The 21,103-nt window shown below is 35.5% G+C and overlaps 3 protein-coding genes across 3 annotated transcripts; 2 read left to right on the forward strand and 1 right to left on the reverse strand.

The window, feature by feature from the left end:
* The first annotated feature begins 1,562 nt into the window (after nucleotides 1–1,562).
* LOC149252219 (endoglucanase 1-like) lies at nucleotides 1,563–8,997 on the forward strand. Its single transcript, XM_089454101.1, has 5 exons — nucleotides 1,563–1,652; nucleotides 8,146–8,346; nucleotides 8,448–8,567; nucleotides 8,626–8,787; nucleotides 8,911–8,997. The coding sequence occupies exons 1-5, from the start codon at nucleotides 1,563–1,565 to the stop codon at nucleotides 8,995–8,997; spliced, it is 660 nt and encodes a 219-aa protein (XP_089310227.1).
* A 760-nt stretch (nucleotides 8,998–9,757) lies between these two features.
* Nucleotides 9,758–11,691, forward strand: LOC149252220 (peroxidase 51-like). Its single transcript, XM_089454102.1, has 5 exons — nucleotides 9,758–9,817; nucleotides 9,944–10,031; nucleotides 10,241–10,402; nucleotides 11,103–11,422; nucleotides 11,551–11,691. Exons 1-5 carry the CDS (start codon nucleotides 9,758–9,760, stop codon nucleotides 11,689–11,691), a joined length of 771 nt encoding a protein of 256 aa, XP_089310228.1.
* Nucleotides 11,692–11,806: 115 nt separating this feature from the next.
* On the reverse strand, nucleotides 11,807–13,493 carry LOC149252221 (endoglucanase 1-like). The gene is made up of 4 exons (XM_089454103.1): nucleotides 13,473–13,493; nucleotides 12,284–12,484; nucleotides 12,090–12,182; nucleotides 11,807–12,004 (listed from the first exon to the last, which is right to left on the reverse strand). Exons 1-4 carry the CDS (start codon nucleotides 13,491–13,493, stop codon nucleotides 11,807–11,809), a joined length of 513 nt encoding a protein of 170 aa, XP_089310229.1.
* Nucleotides 13,494–21,103: the final 7,610 nt, after the last annotated feature.

Below are 21,103 nucleotides of genomic sequence, written 5' to 3' on the forward strand. Positions count from 1 at the left end.
GTTTTAATATCAATTTTATATATTAATAATATTTGAATATAAATCATAAATAACCACGAAGCTAAATTTTAAAAAGAAATATCTTATTTAAATTAGGGCACTCATCTTAAACATATATGCTCAATGCTATACGGACTTCAAATAACTTGTTCTATCTTCCATTAAATACAAAATCTCAATATAATTTGTTCACCTGGAAATTTGATCAAACGGAGACAAAAACGCCCAGCAAAATGATTTGAGAACCGTCTTCTTACGGTGTAAAACTTTTATTTAAGATAAAACACATGATTTATACGATTCCCGCTCCAGTGTCAGGTTTTCGTATTTCGGGTTGCAATTTAAGGTGTTAGCAAAATCAGCAGAATAGTTTTGAGCAGTACATGAATTATGAATTTGGCTTAATGCATGGTAAATATGAGGCAATATATGTTAAATTAATAATAATTGGTTGACTGTTACTGTATTTTATTTATTAGACCAGAATAAAAAGTTTTTTATTTGTTTTAATGTATTGTTTTTATTTATACTATTTTAATATAAAGATGTAACATTTCTATAAAGAACCATATAAATTTTGAAATGAGTACTGATATTATTTGCTCTTTCGTGGAGGTAGGAAAAAGTCAACTGAGTTTGTTTTGCAGAGCATATTTTGACATTTTAATTTTTTTTGTTTATAAATATTTGTTTTTAAACGTTAGTGATTTTCATGTTTATTTTGAAACGTGTTGATGTAGTATCAACCTTTTCGAACGTATTAAGTGTCACCAACCCATATACAAAAAAAAATTAACATATAATTATTTTAATAGAACATTATGAATTTACTAATTTTTCCAAATCATTTAACTATTATTATACCCATAATTCATATTAATCAAATCATAGTATATGTTTGTAGGTCGTCGTACAAAGGTGATTTGTAAAGTTCTATGGTAATATTTTATGACTCATATTAATTCTTTCGCTCCATACCACTTAACTGTCTTTCTAAGGTTACTGTTATTACATAAACTATATTATAGTTGAGTTAATGTCGGCTTCCGCATTGGTACCATCCATTTATTACTTAAATTCGGGATGACTGACTGCCTAGGGATGCGAATCTACCTTCTCTGCAGTCTTCTCTGCGGTTGGCAGCTGACCCTTTGATGCTTGGGTGAATGTGTTGCATCAATGGCTTTCCTTGATCTCGCATATTGGATGGTGGAGGCTACATCCCCCTATTCTAAGTGCTAGCTAGGTGAGTAGATCGATTACATGTTGCATTTTTCCGACTGTTGGTTCGGCTTCGACCCTCTATGGAGTTCTTCGCCTAGTGAGTAACCCTATAAACATGTCCTCCATCAATGGCGCACATGATTAGTCTAGTGCGTTTTCTCTGCTAACTGAGGAACATGCCCCATCCTACTACTTTCAGCTATGGCTATTCATATCATCGATAGGGGTTCTGAGATGTTTTCTGTCATTCCGAGTAAGAGTGTTTTGTATTATTTTTTTCTCTAATGTTATACTGGTTTCTCTTTCTATTTTGGCATAACTTCTCCTAAGCGTTTGCAATGACTGGTGTTACAAGCTCAAGCGTTGGAGTACCAGGTGGATTGGTTCCTTCTGCCGGCATTCCCAACCCTCAAGTTAAATTCCACCAGGTATGCAAAAGGGTTCTAGCTTGATGAGAAAGGGTGATTTCTTTCTTGTCGATTGTAATTCTTTTGGCTCCGGTACATTGTTTAATTTATTTAAGTTTCGACCTATGGGTCTCTGACTTGTAAGCCTCTGTTTGGATTTTTACTCTATAATTGTAAAACTTAACTCTTAGCTTGGGTATAGGCTACCAATTTCCTTTTTTTTTTAAGTTAAAGGGTACACAGAAACCCTGAAGAAACCTTACGATGTTTAACAGTGTTATCTGGAATTTTAATCCGATTATCTTAATGGCGGTGATAATTTCTATGTTCCATATGTTATTTTCTGGACATGGAAAATTGTGATTTTAAGAGCGACTGTAGGTTATGAATTCTGGAAATTTTAATATATCATCTTGTAGCCGTTTACTATGTAATCGCATGTCCGTCAGTTCTTGTTTTTTCCATATTTCCACAACAAGATTTTTTTATAAAGACAGGGTTTGGTCACCCATTTTTGGGGTTTCATTTACATATGACTGCGACATGTATTAGGGTCTGGGCAAGAGCTTTATCGTTTTCTTGTAAATATATTATTTCGCCTCTCTTGAATTCCAGGCTTTGCGTTTACTAAATCTCTTCGATGATTTTTACCCAACTGGGTGAGCCGAGACCATAGTCGTTTTACCACATCAGTTGAATATGTTAAAGGGTTGTCCTGTTTTTAGTTTAGACACAAGTTATCTTCGTAAGTTTTCATACTATTGAAGCTTCTAGTTTAACTGTTGGAAATTTGTAAATGTTATTGTTTGTAATTTTATCTTATTCGCTTGATTCAATAGTTCTTTTCTATTTATTAGATTCTGAGCATTATTTATAAAGTTTAGCAAAAATTCTCTCTAATATTCCTTCTTTCATTTAAGATTTATGCTTAATAGTAGTTGATGCTTTACTTAACCTAGCTACAGTAGAGACACACAGAATACTTGAAATTTGTAGATAATAACTTCTAAGTCTTTGATTAAAAGAGAGCATATCCATCCTATCTTTAGTAATAAAACTTCTAATAACAGGTGTTAAGGGTTTCCAGATTATACTTATCTCGCTAGCTAAACCGAATTAAATCCTTTAATCTTGTCTTAGCTGAATCGAATTAAATCCTTTAATCTTGTCTTGCCTCCCAACCATGAAACCCGCACTGCTACACCCTTTGTCTACCCCTGATCTACCCTTTTCTAGGTTTCTCCTCAAGAACATTTTCCTTGAACAACAATAGTTATCTGGTCTTGACTAGACTTAACCACTTCATCATTGTTTGTCCTTCTAGCACAATTATCTTTTTCTTTAAGTACCTCTCAATTATCTCTTTTTCCTCTCAAATCTCATATGCCCTCGTCCTCTTGATCCCTTGAAATAAATCTCCCATAGGAGTAGTTAGGGTTGGGTAACCGCCCAACCTAACCGTTTTGAGAAATAAAACTATCACGCTTTTGACAATACATTCTCATTTAAGTTTAATCAAATAATTACTGCAATAATTTTGGTGTTCTATTTTCATGCAATTAAATCAAAATTACTAATTATATAAACTTAATCAGTATTTAGTTTGTTTAAAAATGCAGTAAATAAATATTTACATATATGGGGGACATCACTTCTCCCCCTCCTAAGATTGAACATCGTCCCGATGTTCCTCAATTGGAAATAACCGTGGATAAATCTCCCTCTTAGTCCATTCATCTTCCCAGGTGGCCTCCTCAGGCCCAAAGTGTTGCCACTAGATTTTAACTTGGGTGATAACTCGTCTTCGCAATATTACTTCTCTCCAATCGAGTATACCCATTGGTTCTACTAAGAACTCGCCTTCCGGTTCGACCTGTATGGTGGATTAAAAACTTCAGTCAATTAATGAAATCAAAACATAAATTATATATATATATATATATATATATATATATATATATATATATATATATATATATATATATATATATATATATATATATAACAGGCCAATGAGAATTCCAACTTTTCTGACTCACCTGAATGTCCTGCCAATTTATTATGTGTTTAGAGTCATATATATATATATATATATATATATATATATATATATATATATATATATATATATATATATATATATATATATATATATATATATATATATAATACCGAAACATGAAAGATGTTGTTCACATGAATATGGATGGGTAAGGCGAGTTGATATGCCACAGGTCTAATTCGTGCTAAAATTTGAAAAGGACTGCAGAATTGAGGTACCAATTTGGTGCATCCATTCCATTGTAGTGTACTCTTCTCAGCCCAAACACGAACATAGACATGATCCCCCACCTGAAATTCTTGAAAATTCCTTTTCTTATCAACAAAACTCTTTTGTTGGTCTTGAGCGGCCTTTAAGTTAGTTCGTACTTCTTTGACAATCTCTTGCATTTCGGCTAGCATATCAGGCCCTAGAATTAACTTATCTTCTGGGCCACCCCAATTTGAGGGAGTCCTACATTTACACCCATACAGTACTTCAAAAGGACTCATCTGTAAAGAAGTGTGATAGTTGTTGTTATACACAAATTCCACTAAATGTAAATACTCTTCCCACTTAGATGGTTGTTGCATTACATAAGCTCGAAGCATGTCCTTGACTACCTGGTTTACTCACTCAGTATGCCCATCCATCTGAGGATGGTAGGCAAGAATAAAATGTAGCTGAGTGCCCAGCCCTTCAAACAAGGCTTTCCATAAAGCTGATGTAAATTTTACATCGCGGTCTAAAATGATAACTCTTGGTATACGTGCAACTTAAAAATAGTTTGCATAAATATGTTAGCAATATGTACCGCCTTATATGTAGATTGCACAGGTATGAAGTGAGCAGATTTTCTCAACTTATCCACTACCACCATTATTGAATCATTTGGTTTCCTTGACTTGGGAAATCCAGTTATGTCTGGTTATAAAATCGATAGAAATGACTTTCCATTTCCATTTCGGAATAGGTAATGGGTGTAGTAAACTAGTTGGGTGACGGTGTTCTGTTTTGAATTGTTGGAATTCCAAACAGCGGGCCAAATATTTAGCCACCTCCTTCTTCATGACGAGCAAGAAATATTCCCTTCTAATTGCAGTTATCATTTTTTGATATCCGAGATGACTAACATAAGGGACTTTGTGATATTCATCTAAAATTAAATTTTTAATAACCCTTATATTAGGTACATACATTCTTTCCCTATAGATCAACATGCCTTCTTGATTTATTTCGTATCCGAGTGATTGTTATTTTTTGTTCAGAATTTTAGTTTGTTGCCACAGAAATTGATATTCCAAAACTTGTACTGTTGCCTCCTTGATTTGTTCTTTGAATGTGTTCTGCACTTCACTAAATGATATTTCATATAAACAATTGACTTTCCTACTTAGTGCATCAGCGACATGGTTCTCTTTTCCTTTCAAGTGCTTAATTTCAAAGTTGAACCCGCTTTGGAAATTGACCCAGCGAGCTTATTTAGCATTCAAGGTGGATCTTTTAGAAAAATTAGTAAAAATATGACGGTCAATCATCAATATAAATTTCTTACCCATCACATAATGTTGCCACATCTTTAATGCATGAATGACTGCTGTCAATTCCAAATCATAGGCTAAGTACCTTTGCTCATGCTCCTTAAGCTTCCTAGACTCGTAAGCAATGACCTTGCCTTCTTGCATTAGTACACCACCTATTCCTTCTTTGCTATCAACAATGTAAACTTTGAAACGGGAACTATAAACTCAAAACGGGAACTCTGGCCCAAAAACCCCAAAACAACCACAAAAACAGTGCTCAAAACGAAAAGTGTGTATACTGGAACGATGTTTTTTTTTTTAGGTGTCAATTTTGCGGCTGTTTTAAAAATGGCAGTGACTATGAAATTTTCTACGAAATTTTCCTGCAAAATATAGCTTCAGAACGAAAGTGTTGATACTGGAATAATGATTTATTTTTTTAGGTGTCAATTTTGCGGCTGTTTTAAAAATGGCAGTGACTACGAAATTTTCCTGCAAAATATAGCTTCAGAACGAAAGTGTTGATACTGGAATCGACCCGCCGCCGGTCCGGCGGAGCGGGGCGGCTCGGGGGTGCCGCTGCGTGGAATTGGTAATGTGGATCGTCATTTGATGCGTGGAATTGGTAAAACCCAAGCTGCCCGTCAATGGAGAATGTCTGCGTCTTTTCACTTTGCCGAGTCTCTCTGTCGCGTACTGTCTCTCTGTCCGTTGTATCACACATACAAGCTGACGTCCACCCTCGAAACATGTAGTTGGGGATGCGAAGGCAACCTAACGTCACCTTAAAATTTTCATCAAAACTATAATGCTAACTATATATAATTGGAGTACAGACAAAATAATAGAGCTCGACCAAATATAGATATCGTTGCTCAAACATTCACATAATAAATAACAAATTTAATATATACAATTAATTTTTCAAAAACATGCTACTTGGACCATTGCTGACCTAAGAGGCATCCTTCACAGTATCATATAATAAAATACAATATATTACAATAGTCTTTAAGAGTCCATGAAGTGTAATATGGTCTTGAAATACACTATACATGTGAGGACTTCCAACCAAAGGGCGTATGCATCACTAAAGAACTTATCCAATCCTAATATTTGTATTGTTCCAAAGCATAAGGGTTCAATGAATATGCATGGTTGTTTTTTAACTAAGCGCAATCATATCTATGAGAATCCTCCTATTTGAATCCTCTCATGCATCCCCTAGCAACTTCCCCTGAATCCTTCTTCTTATTCCAAGAATGGAGGTGAGACACCTCTTTAGTCTTCCTAGTCAGAATTTGCCTCCAAAATTTCTTAGGAGCTAGCTTAGAGAGGTGTAAGAGATTCCCTTGTCTTTGACGAATGTATTGCCTCTTTTTCCTTTTAGTTAGGGCTTTATATATTTTTATCTTGTCCATTTTAAGAGATTCATCAACAGCTTCCTTAATTGCTCTCCTCGCACTTTTACACTCTTTGTCATACCATGGATTGGTTTTGCTATTTCTTTTATTATTTGATATAGGAAAAATTATTTGCAAAATTTGATAACTAATTCTCTAAATCCCTTTCCAAGACTAACACTTGAAAAATCAATTAGGTAACAAACATGCTATTAGATAGAACTATTTGTTTCTTTATTTCACCAAACCAAATTGAAAAAATAATTTTATAAATTAAAAATCAATAATACAATCTTAGAAGGAGTTTAAACCTATTATTATAATCATGATGTGAAATTGAATAGCTAGATTCTTAGCACATCTAATATTCTCTTTTATTCTGCTATCAATGATATCATATTTTCCAACGTTTGATACATTGTGCAAGGCCTATCTATATAAAAGGATCATGAAATACAAAAAATGGAGAACCTTTTCCCACGAGCATGTGTGTGCTTGACACAATGGGTGTTCTGTATGTACAGGTAATATCATAAAGTTAGAAAATAATGATATTACCTGTACATACAGAACACCCATTCTGTATTCTTAATATACATATCATCAATAATTTCAAATTAATCTTTCTTGTCAAGTGGAAATTTGATTACAGTCATTAGATAAGTTTTTGAGAGTGAATAGGCTTATAAGTAATTATACTCAGGGAGAATTTTCTAACTATAATAGCTAGTTTAATTTTATAACATGTTATGTCAAATTTTTCTTTTTCTTTTTATAAATTTTTTCTTTTTATTTTTATAAAAATCTCATTGCCAACTGATTTACCAACCAATGGTGACAAGAAATAAGTACATTTTTATATAGTCAACAAAAAAAAAGCAATATAACTAAACAAATTGTTTAAGTTTGTTTTTGTTTAAATCACTAAATAAATAAAATTTATGATAAGCAACTTAAATACTTATAAATCGAATTTATAATTTCAATAATTTTTGTAAACCAACCTATCAAAAATGCTGCCTTCCTTAAACTCTCAAGTACTTTTAAATGAAAAAACTTTTTCGTACAAAGTCAGATTCCAGAGAATTCCAAAGCTGCATGGAGTTATTAAGTCACATGGAGTTATTAAGTCACATGTAGTAAGTTAATGATAGTTGCATTATATTTTCCTAAGGTTGATTGAAATATCACAATATTCTCATAAGAAAAAGTAGTAAGTCAATGATTTATTTAGTTATTATATAGAACTAAACTTAACTGAATTGTGGTTTCCCAAAAACAATTGTTCTGACTTCATTCATTTGTCAAATCCTAAAATATTTCCAAAAATTTAAAAATTAATGGTTTTAACTTCGTTCTTTGTCAAAATCTCTACAATGAAGATAAAAATGACCATTAAGATAAAAATGACCATTACAGAGTGTTTGCAACTAATGCTTTGATAATGTAAACAATGAACATAAAAATGACCATTACATAGTATTTGCAACTAATGCTTTGATAATCTGTCTAAATTATAACTTGAACTGTATTTAATAACTACACAGGTAGGCGAGCCAAACCAGGATCACCAGTGTTGGGAGAGGCCCGAAGACATGGACACACCTCGCAATGTCTATAAAATAGACACACAACATCCTGGATCAGACGTTGCTGCAGAAACTGCTGCAGCGCTTGCAGCCGCCTCCATAGTTTTCCGTACAACGGACAGTAGTTATTCTCAGCAACTCCTTCAAACTGCAATACGGGTATATTAATTACATCTACTGAACTTCAAACATAATATACTTATTCTTTGCAATCTTTTTTTTTAAATCTTACCGATCAATTTTCTGTTTGGTGAGGTCAGGTGTTTGATTTCGCGGATAAATACAGAGGCTCTTACAGTGATTCTCTAAATTCGGCAGTTTGCCCATTCTACTGCTCTTACTCAGGATATCAAGTAAGAACTCTTTTGATTAGCATACCTGTATAAAATAGGTAATAGATGATGATATGATTGTCATGGCACGGGCCTTTGCTTGCAGGACGAATTACTGTGGGGAGCAACATGGTTGCTAAAAGCCACGAATAAAGTATCATATTTTAACTACATTCAGTCAAATGGCCCGACGCTTGGCGCCGATGATAACGGTGATTTGTTCAGCTGGGATCAGAAGCATGCAGGAGCCAAAATTCTTTTGTCTAAGGTGAAATTATGCACCAACCTAAACACACAGTCGTAATTTTATTGGATTATGCCAGCATCATTCTTTCCCTCTGTAATGTTACTCCAACGTATTATTTACTCTAATTTTGCCTTCGTTGCGTAGGAAGTTCTATTGAGAAATATACAGTCCCTTAACGAATACAAGAGCCATTCAGACATAGACATTCCCTCACCTCGAGAGAGATTGTAACTCTCTCTTCTGTATAGAGTGAAAGATGTTGAATTCCACTTTTGCAAGTTCTAACAGTTTCTCTCTCATCAAATATGGCGTCCTAAACCAAAAATTTGTGAACTAGAGCTCACAAGCTCGTACGGTCGATTCCCGGAATCGACCCGCCGCCGGTCGGGCGGGGCGGGCGGCGCGGGGGTGGCGGGGCGGCGCGGGGGTGGCGCAGCGCCACCCCCGCGCCGCTGCTGCGCCACCCCCGCGCCGCCTCGCCCCGCCCGACCGGCGGCTGGTCGATTTCGGGAATCGACCCGTACGGAGCTTGTGAGCTCTCACAAAAGCAGTTTGAAAAGAATCCGCACTCGCTGCAAAACTATTCACAGTACTTGAAGAACGCGAATCAGTAAACAGGATTTCATCAGAACTGAACAGACCTTCAGAAGATTGTAGAAGTTGGTAGTAAACATTATCAAACTGTGTGGGCGTTTGTGGATCCATGTTTACGAAGATGCCAGAATTTGCGTTCATGGGACATTCCTGTTGCAGTTGCGTGGCATAAGAAGGATCCAGCGTGGGATCAAGTTGATTTGAGGATGAAAAGTTATATAGTCTGTTGGAAAATCCGCTGCAGTGACTAACTCCTATAGTATGAGCTCCTTCACAAGACAAACAAGGCAACTATTAGCATGTAAAGGTTAACTATCTGCATCTAGATTTATTAGGTTGATGGTAGATTTTGAAATATTTTTGAAGTGTAATTTAGATTTACCACAACATAAACGAAATGGCACGAGAGGCACAGAAGATTCAAGGCCGAGACACAGTCAGCTATGTTCGACAATCTGTATGAACAATTATAATAAAGCATACACGTAATACAAATATTTCTTTGTGAGAACCTTAACTTGGGGAAATATTTCACCCAGTATGATCAGTTAATTTTGTTTCGCTTGTTCATGTGCATGTCCAGTGGGAGGATTATTTTGATTCGTATATGGTAGAAGCCAGGTCGATTTCCACTGGTTATCTTCCGACGTTCGAGGAGTACCTGGAGAATGGTACTCATTTAAAATACCATTATACATGTGGTATTAAACTATTAAAAGCCTGTGTTACATACCATGAATAAACATGGAATTCAACCCAACTTAGTTTTTATATATTAAATCAATATGAGCGCTTCTTGGTGCAGAAAATGAATCAGATTCAACGAAACTTAATTTTTATATATATTGAATAGTATAGTTTTTTTTTTGGTTGCAGACAGGAGGTCCTTCATATAGCGTGGAGTTGGGCCGTAGAGATGGATTAGTATCTCTAGCCTCTGAAGTGGCGGCCAATATACCTCCACCGACCTTCGATTTGGACCAGTTGAATGCTTTCTTTTCTGTAAAGGGCCTCTCACAAATAGACATGATTGCTCTTTCAGGTAACAATTTTAAATTATACCTATCTTATAGGTTCATAAGTACGTAGTTTTCAGATTTCAGTGTGAGGTTCATGGGAATGTCAGATTAAGTTTCTTTATGAATTTATTTCAATGAAGTTTTTCTATGAGCTTATTCCAATAGCAGATTTTGGAAATATGATGAATGGGAAAAGGTCAATAGTTTTTCCAATTTTTATTTGTATTTTGAAATTTTTAAAAGTTAAGTTCAATAAGTAGATATAATGTTAATGTTATTTTTGTTAAACATTAAAATTATATTGGTTTATTAAAATTAATTTTAAAATATTGTTTATGTGAGCAATATTTGACTGTTTTCTTTATCCGTTATTTTTCAAAAATATTTCAAAATTTATTATTAATTTTGTTGAAAAAGTAAAAAGGAGAAACACAAAAATTAACACACACAAAACACACTAGACTCTTCTCTATTGATCACACAAATTTGATTATTTAACTTTTTTAAAACTTTAACTTAACTAAAACTCATTTAGTTGACTCAGTTAACTAACTCTCTAAATTCAACTAATTCTAACATGCCAAAATAATTACAATTTCTAACCAACCTAATAAATCTAAATTACACTTCAAAACTATTTCAAAATCTACCATCAACCTAATAAATCTAAATCCAGATAGTTAACCTTTACATGCTAATAGTTGCCTTGTTTGTCTTGTGAAGGAGCTCATACTATAGGAGTTAGTCATTGCAGCGGATTTTCCAAGAGACTATATAACTTTTCATCCTCAAATCAAGTTGATCCCACGCTGGATCCTTCTTATGCCACGCAACTGCAACAGGAATGTCCCGTGAATGCAAATTCTGGCATCTTCGTAAACATGGATCCACAAACGCCCACACAGTTTGATAATGTTTACTACCAACTTCTACAATCTTCTGAAGGTCTGTTCAGTTCTGATGAAATCCTGTTTACTGATTCGCGTTCTTCAAGTACTGTGAATAGTTTTGCAGCGAGTGCGGATTATTTTCAAACTACTTTTGTGAGATCTCACAAGCTCCGTACGGGCGATTCCCGGAATCGACCCGCCGCCGGTCGGGCGGGGCGGGTCGATTCCGGGAATCGACCCGTACGAGCTTGTGAGCTCTAGTTCACAAATTTTTGGTTTAGGACGCCATATTTGATGAGAGAGAAACTGTTAGAACTTGCAAAAGTGGAATTCAACATCTTTCACTCTATACAGAAGAGAGAGTTACAATCTCTCTCGAGGTGAGGGAATGTCTATGTCCGAATGGCTCTTGTATTCGTTAAGGGACTGTATATTTCTTAATAGAACTTCCTACGCAACGAAGGCAAAATTAGAGTAAATAATACGTTGGAGTAACATTACAGAGGGAAAGAATGATGCTGGCATAATCCAATAAAATTACGACTGTGTGTTTAGGTTGGTGCATAATTTCACTTTAGAGAAACGAATTCTGGCTCCTGCATGCTTCTGATCCCAGCTGAACAAATCAACGTTATCATCGGCGCCAAGTGTCGGGCCATTTGACTGAATGTAGTTAAAATATGATACTTTATTCGTGGCTTTTAGCAACCATGCTGCTCCCCACAGTAATTCGTCCTGCAAGCAAAGGCCCGTGCCATGACAATCATATCATCATCTATTACCTATTTTATACAGGTATGCTAATCAAAAGAGTTCTTACTTGATATCCTGAGTAAGAGCAGTAGAATGGGCAAACTGCCGAATTTAGAGAATCACTGTAAGAGCCTCCGTATTTATCCGCGAAATCAAACACCTGACCTCACCAAACAGAAAATTGATCGGTAAGATTTAAAAAAAAAGATTGCAAAGAATAAGTATATTATGTTTGAAGTTCAGTAGATGTAATTAATATACCCGTATTGCAGTTTGAAGGAGTTGCTGAGAATAACTACTGTCCGTTGTACGGAAAACTATGGAGGCGGCTGCAAGCGCTGCAGCAGTTTCTGCAGCAACGTCTGATCCAGGATGTTGTGTGTCTACTTTATAGACAGTGCGAGGTGTGTCCATGTCTTCGGGCCTCTCCCAACACTGGTGATCCTGGTTTGGCTCGCCTACCTGTGTAGTTATTAAATACAGTGCAAGTTATAATTTAACAGATTATCAAAGCATTAGTTGCAAATACTATGTAATGGTCATTTTTATGTTCATTGTTTACATTATCAAAGCATTAGTTGCAAACACTCTGTAATGGTCATTTTTATCTTAATGGTCATTTTTATCTTCATTGTAGAGATTTTGACAAAGAACGAAGTTAAAACCATTAATTTTTAAATTTTAGGAAATATTTTAGGATTTGACAAATGAATGAAGTCAGAACAATTGTTTTTGGGAAACCACAATTCAGTTAAGTTTAGTTCTATATAATAACTAAATAAATCATTGACTTACCACTTTTTCTTATGAGAATATTGTGGTATTTCAACCAACCTTAGGAAAATATAATGCAACTATCATTAACTTACTACATGTGACTTAATAACTCCATGTGACTTAATAACTCCATGCAGCTTTGGAATTCACTTTGCACGGAAAAGTTTTTTCATTTAAAAGTACTTGAGAGTTTAAGGAAGGCAACATTTTTGATAGGTTGGTTTACAAAAATTATTGAAATCATAAATTCGATTTATAAGTATTTAAGTTGCTTATCATAAATTTTATTTATTTAGTGATTTAAACAAAAACAAACTTAAAAAATTTGTTTAGTTATATTGCTTTTTTTTGGTTGACTATATAAAAATGTACTTATTTCTTGTCACCATTGGTTGGTAAATCAGTTGGCAATGAGATTTTTATAAAAATAAAAAGAAAAAATTGACATAACATGTTATAAAATTAAACTAGCTATTATAGTTAGAAAATTCTCCCTGAGTATAATTACTTATAAGCCTATTCACTCTCAAAAACTTATCTAATGACTGTAATCAAATTTCCACTTGACAAGAAAGATTAATTTGAAATTATTGATGATATGTATATTAAGAATACAGAATGGGTGTTCTGTATGTACAGGTAATATCATTATTTTCTAACTTTATGATATTACCTGTACATACAGAACACCCATTCTGTACATACAGAACACCCATTCTGTCAAGCACACACATGCTCGTGGGAAAAGGTTCTCCATTTTTTGTATTTCATGATCCTTTTATATAGATAGGCTTTGCACAATGTATCAAACGTTGGAAAATATGATATCATTGATAGAAGAATAAAAGAGAATATCAGATGTGCTAAGAATCTAGTTATTCAATTTCACATCATGATTATAATAATAGGTTTAAACTCCTTCTAAGATTGTATTATTGATTTTTAATTTATAAAATTATTTTTTCAATTTGGTTTGGTTAAATAAAGAAACAAATAGTTCTATCTAATAGCATGTTTGTTACCTAATTGATTTTTCAAGTGTTAGTCTTGGAAAGGGATTTAGAGAATTAGTTATCAAATTTTGCAAATTATTTTTCCTATATCAAATAATAAAAGAAATAGCAAAACCAATCCATAGTATGACAAAGAGTGTAAAAGTGCGAGGAGAGCAATTAAGGAAGCTATTGATGAATCTCTTAAAATGGACAAGATAAAAATATATAAAGCCCTAACTAAAAGGAAAAAGAGGCAATACATTCGTCAAAGACAAGGGAATCTCTTACACCCCTCTAAGCTAGCTCCTAAGAAATTTTGGAGGCAAATTCTGACTATGAAGACTAAAGAGGTGTCTCACCTCCATTCTTGGAATAAGAAGAAGGATTCAGGGGAAGTTGCTAGGGGGATGCATGAGAGAATTCAAATAGGAGGAAACAAACTAGAAAAAAAGGAATGAAAAGAGAAGTTTAAGAGAAGAGAATGGGATAAAATGAAGTGCGACGAGTATATAGACTAGATCAACTCTTAAAAAAGGTGGATCCATTTTCAACATTGTCCCTCCTAACGTGCGTCTAGAAATAAAACAATTGCATGTGAAGGTGGGAGAATAAAGTATTCATTGTTTGATTCGAAATTACTTGAAGATTTGGGTAGATGTGTTCTAGATCCGCGCAGCGCCACCCCCGGGCCGCCCCGCCCCGCCCGACCGGCGGCGGGTTGATTCCCGGAATCGACCCGCCGCCGGTCGGGTGGGGCGAGGCGGCTCGGGGGTGCCGCTGCCGCGGAGGGGGCGGGGGAGGGGGAGCGGGAGAGGTGGCCGGGGAGGGGGCGGTGGCGGTGGAGGGGTGGGCAGGGGGCCCGGGAGGGGGCGGTGTTGGGGGATGGGTGGGCGGGGAGGGGTGGGCGGGCAGGGGGGGGCGGTGGCGGGGGATGGGTGGGCGGGCAGGGGGTGGTGGCGGTGGGCGGGGAGGGGGCGGTGGCGGTGGAGGGGTGGGCGGGGTGGCGGTGGAGGGGGGGCGGGGAGGGTGTGGGCAGGGTGGGCGGGGGGGCAGTGGCGGTGGCGGTGGAGGGGGATGGGTGGGCGGGGTGGGCGGGGGTGGTGGCGGTGGAGGGGTGGGCGGGGGCGGTGGCGGTGGAGGGGTGGGCGAGGGAGAGCACAACTGTGATTTTCGCATTGATTTTTAAGTTAATTATTATATTTTGAAAAAAAAAAGCTGTTATTATTATTTTTTTGACATGAAATTCATAAAAAAAACTATTATTTGACCATTTTTAGTTAATATTTTTGTATAAAAATTGTGATTTTGACATGTTAATTCTAGCAAAAAATTATCAAAACGTTTAGTTTTTTTGTTATATTTATGTTAAAAATGGTTATTTTTATGTCCATTGTTAAAAAATGTTGTTTTTTAGAAACAATTATTTCATGTGGATTGAAAAATTAATTAAGGATGTATAAATATGTAGATTATCTAAAATTCAAACTATCGACTTTCTAATTTAAAAACGCAAAACAATAAAAACCCCACTAAAAAAAAAAAAAAATTAAGATAGAGAACAAGAAAATATGAATAAAATGACCACTTCAAAAACTATCAAATTTAGAAAATAATTTTTTACATTTCACACACTAGAAAATTTAAAGTCAAAAAATAGGTCTTTTAAAAAAAGGGTGTGATGCAGAATACTCACTTTTTAAAATCAGGATGAAAATCACTACCATTCACTACCATTCTAAAACTTAATGCACATGAGAAAATTAAAGTGCCAAAAACCATGTTCTAAAAAAAACATGTGTATTCTGCATCACCACTTTTGAAAATCGGGTCATTTTTTTGCCACCTCTACAAAACGGGTAACAGTATCAGTTCCCGTTTCAAAGTTTACATTGTTTATCGTCTATACATACCACATCATCTTTATTTGGATCAACGATGCTTAATATGAGTGCGGTGGTGAGTAAGTGTATAAGTTGATCTAAACTCTTTCGACAATCCATGCTCCATTTAAAAGCCCTTCCTTTCTTTTGCAGTGATCTAATAGGATAGGCTACCCTAGAAAATCCTTCAATGAACTGTCTGTAGTATCCAGCTAGACCCATAAATGACCTTATATCAGTTACATCTTTTGGTACCGACCACTCTAATATGGTCTTTATATTTTTCGGATCTACGACTATTTCATCTTTAGTAATGACATAACCAAGATATTGAATCTGTTATTTAAATAAATCAATCACACTTGATGTATTTGGCATATAGCTATATAGCTATCATTTCCTTAAAACTTGTAGGATGATACAGAGGTGATCTTTGTGCTCTTCTACAGTCTATGAGTAAATGAGTATGTCATCCATAAAAATTAACACAAATTTATCCAAGTATTGATGGTATATGTTGTTCATAAAGTACATGAAGGTTGCGGGTGCATTTGTTAATCTAAAGGGCATCCCAACAAACTCGTAATGCCCATATTAAGTTCTAAAGGTTGTTTTTTCTATATGCTCCTCCTTAATTCTAATTTGGTGATAACTCGAGCGAAGTTCTATTTTTGAAAACACAGTTTCTCCTTTCACTTGATCAAACAATTCGTCTATGCGAGGTAGGAGGTACTCTTGATGGTTAACTTATTTAGTTGGTGGTAATCCATGCACATTCGCAGGGTCCCATCCTTCTTTTTAACAAAAATTACTGGGACTCCCCAAGGTGATACACTTGGTTGAATATATTTTTGTCAAGCAGCTCTTGTAACTGCATCTTTAGTTTTGTTAACTCTGGTATACTCATACGATAAAGGGCTTGAGATATCAGAGCAGCCTCTAGTACTAATTCAATAGTAAAATCTATATCCCTCTTTGGCTAAAGTTCTAGAACTTCTTCAGGAAATACATCTAGAAAATCCCACACTACCAATGTATTTTGTAAAGCAACCGAATTTTCTTTTGAATTAGAGTACCCTACTTGTATTGCATAAATCTGGCATCCTTTTCGAATACATTTGGCCAATTGGGAGGCTGTGACTAGCTTCAGCTTTAGGGGTCTTATTATTCCCTGAATTTCTTGTCTCTTTCCTTCCTTTTCCATATAGTTAATAGTTTTAATTTTACAGTTAATAAGAGACCAGTTTTGTTCCAACTAGTCCATGTTGATTAAAATATAATATGATCCTAAGGGCAGTACATTCAAGTCTGCCATAATAGCCTCTCTTGCTATCTATAGGGGAAATTTTCCGACCTTGGCTAGCGCTCTTCTCTTGGCTCCCGTAGCTAATTTCACTAACCAGGGAGTTTTAAACTTAACATCTTGTAAACAACATCATTCTACTATTTTAGGACTAATGTAACTCAATGTAGCTCTAGGATCAATTAAAATAGATAGTTTAATGGAATATTTTACCTTCAAATTCTATCATGGTCGGCTAGTACTCCGACTAATGATCCTCAAGAGCAACATTGATTTTTGGCATGCTTTTGGCCACTTCTTCTATTGTTGATGCTTCTTGAATTTGTGCCACCTGATTGGTTCCCTTTCGGCGTGGACAAATTTTAACATAATGAGGTCTTCCCCATCCCTAACACTATACCGGGGGTCTAGCTGCCATCTCTACTTTAGTCCTTACCGACTGTTCATTTGTTTTTGTCTCACTAGGAAATTTGGGCCTGGGTTGATTTATGTTTATGTTTCTGTGAGTATATCCTTTAGGAGGTTTATTTACCATAAACTTATTTACTTTAATGTTGGAAGAAAACTTTCTCCCCTTTTTTTCATTCCATCTCTTACTTCCTTCCCCTTTTGGCTTACTTTGTTGGTAACATATTCTAGCCTTCCATATGACCTCATCCATGGTTTTCGGGTTATCAAAATCAAGGCACTCTTTCATAAACAATGACAAGCTACTGATAAACCACTGCACCTTAGCCTTTTCTTCCTGTATATATGGAACATATCGCAATAAAGATGTAAATTTGGTTATGAACTCGTCCATAGATAGTTGACCCAATCGAAGGTCATGAAACTCCTTGGCCTTCTCATCATATAACCTTTCGGTCATATATTTTTCCTTAAAATATCTTTGAAATTTGTCCCAAGTTATGCTCTACTCATTTACACCCCGAACTATCTTTACTTCCTCCCACCATAGGGTGGCTTTTCCCTGTAGCTGAAAGATGGCCAACCAAGCTTTCAAGTTAAGATCATATTCGTACAACTGGAAATACTTGTTCATGTTTATGAGCCAAGCCTTTGCTGCCTCTTCTAGTTCACCATCAAAGAGGGGAGGCTTTATCTTCCAGAACTCTCCATGCAGTTCCACTTTTTGCCTCTTTTGCTTGTTATGTTCTGATACATTACTTGATTGTTCTTCCTATTTTTCTTCACCACCTTCCGTTTCTGCCCTCTCAGTATGAAATTCTTGTTCTCTAGTCATGTTTCCCTATTCAGGACTAGGAATTGTTTGTCGCTAGTTCTGTCTATCTGATAGACCCTTCACGATATTTTCCTGTTCTTGCATTATTCGTTCATTGTCTGCCTCCAGACGAGCCAGGGTTGGTCTCCGGAAAGGTTGCTGCTCCTCTTTCCATCATCATTCAGTGTGGTATGGTTCCCATTCTTCTCATACTAGCTTTTTTTCTACTTTTCTCTGTAAATCACAAACGTTGTTAATCCTTATTTTCCAGAGGCCTTAGTTTTGTAACTTGAGCGCTTTGATACCACATGTCACAAACCCATATAAAAAAAATTAACATATAATTACTGTAATAGAACATTATGAATTTACTATTTTTTCCAAATCATTTTAATATTATTATACCCATATATCATAACATAAGCAGAATTCATATTAATCAAATCATAGTATATGTTCGTAGTTGATGGTACAAAGGTGATTTGTAAAGTTATATGGTAGGATTTTATGACTGACATATTAATTCTTTCATTCCATGCCACTTAACTGTATTCTAGTTGAATTAATGTGGGCTTCCGCATTGGTACCATCCATTTATTTCTTAACATAAATTCGGGATGGCCGACTGCCTAGGGATGCGAATCTACCTTCTCTGGAGTCTTCTCTGCGGTTGGAAGCTAGATCTTCGATGCGTGGGTGAACGTACTGCATCAATGGCTCTCCTTGACATCGCACATCAGACGGTGGAGGCTACATCCCGTGGTTCTAAGTGTTAGTTGGGTCAGTAGATCGATTACTTGTTACATTTTATCGGTTGCTGGTTCGGCTCCGGCCCTCTGTCGAGTTCTTCGCCTGGTGAGTAACCCTGTAAACATTTCCTCCATCAATAGCACGCATGATTAGTTTGGTGCTTTTTCTCTATTGACCTAGGAACATGCCCCATCCTACTGCTTTCGGCTATGGTTATTCATACCATCGATAGGGGTTCTGAGATATTTTCTTTCATTCCAGGTAAGAGTCTTTTGTATTATTTTTTTCTCTAATGTTATATTGGTTTCTGTTTCTATTTTGGCATAACTTCTCCTAATCGTTTGCAATGACTGGTGTTACAGGCTCAAGCACTGGAGTACCAGGTGGATTGGTTCCTTCTGCTGACATTCCCAACCCTCAAGTTAAATTCCACCAAGTATGCAAAAGGGTTTTGGCTTGACTAGAAAGGGTGATTTCTTTCTTGTCGATTTTAATTCTTTTGGATGTGGTACACTGTTTAATTTATTTAAGTTTCGACCTATGGGTCTCTGACTTGTAAGCCTTTGTTCAGATTTTTACCCTATAATTGTAAACCTTAACTCTTAGCTTGGTAGAGGCAACTAGTTTTTTTTTTTTTTTTTTTTTTTTAAGTTAAAGGGTACACAGAAACCCTGAAGAAACCTTATGCCATGTAACTATGTTATCTAGAATTTTAATCCAATGAGTATGCTATTCCTTTTATCTTAATGGTGGTGATAATTTCTGTGTTCCATATGTTATTTTCTTGACATGGAAAATTGTGATTTTAAGAGCGATTGCAGGTTACGAATTTTGGAAATTTTACTATATCAACTTGTAGTTGTTTACTGTGTAATCACATGTCTGTCTGTTCTTGTTAGTGCCATATTTCCACAACAAGATTTTTTTTATAAAGACAGGGTTTGGTCACCCATTTTTTGGGTTTCGTTTACATATGACTATGACATGTATTAGAGTATGGGCAGGAGCTTTATCATTTTCTTGTAAATATATTAGTCTGCCTCTGTTGCATTTCAGGCTATGCATTTACTAAATTTCTTCGGCTATTTTTCCCTAATCAGATAAGCCGAGACCATAGTCCTTTTACCACTTCAGTTGAATATGTTAAAGCACTGTCCTGTTTTGAGTTTAGACACAAGTTCTCTTCGTAAGTTTTCATACTATTGAAGCTTCTAGTTTAACTGTTGGAAATTTGTAAATGTTATTGTCTGTAATTTTATCTTATTCACTTGATTCAATAGTTCTTTTCTATTTATCAGATTTTGAGCATTATTTATAAATTTTAGGAGAAATGCTCTCTACCATTCCTTCTTTTCTTTAATATTTATGCTTAATAGTAGTTGATGATTTACTTACCCTAGCTATAGTAGAGACACACATAATACTTGAAATCTGTAGATAATGACTTTTAAGTCTTTGATTAAAAGAAATCATATCCATCCTATCTTTAGTAATGGAACTTATATTAACAGGTGTTCAGGGTTTCTAGGTTATACTTATCTGGCTAGTTGAGCCGAATTAAATCCTTTAATCTTGTCTTAGCTGAACTGAATTAAATCCTTTAATCTTGTCTTGCCTCTCAACCATGAGACCCGCGTTGCTACGCCCTTTGTCTCCCCCTGAGCTACCCTTTTCTGGGTTTCTCCTCAAGAACTTCTATCTTGAAAACCAATAGTTATCTAGTCTTGATCGGACTTAACTACTTCATCATTGTTTGTCCTTCCAGCACAGTTATCTTTTTCTTTAAGTACCTCTCAATTCTCTCTTTCTTCCTCTCAAGTCAGATGCTCTCATCCTCTTGATCCCTTGGAATAAATCTCCCATAGGAGTAGTTAGGGTTGGGTAACCACCCAACCTAACTTTTTTGAGAAATAAAATTGTCACACTTTTGACAATACATTCTCATTTAAGTTTAATCAAATAATCACTACCATAATTCTGGTGTTCCACTTTTCATGCAATAAAATCAAAATTATTAATTATATAAACTTAATCAGTATTTAGTTCATTTAAAAATGTGGTAAATGAATATTTACATATATGGGGGACATTAAGGGTGGATATTTTTTTTAAATGTTACATTTTTTTGACACTTTAATTCTTTTTTTATGTCCA

The sequence above is a fragment of the Pinus tabuliformis genome, chromosome 7 (assembly GCF_031772625.1).
Source record: "Pinus tabuliformis cultivar Carrire ecotype Pingquan chromosome 7, CPIR1, whole genome shotgun sequence".
NCBI classification, from domain to species: Eukaryota; Viridiplantae; Streptophyta; class Pinopsida; order Pinales; family Pinaceae; genus Pinus; species Pinus tabuliformis.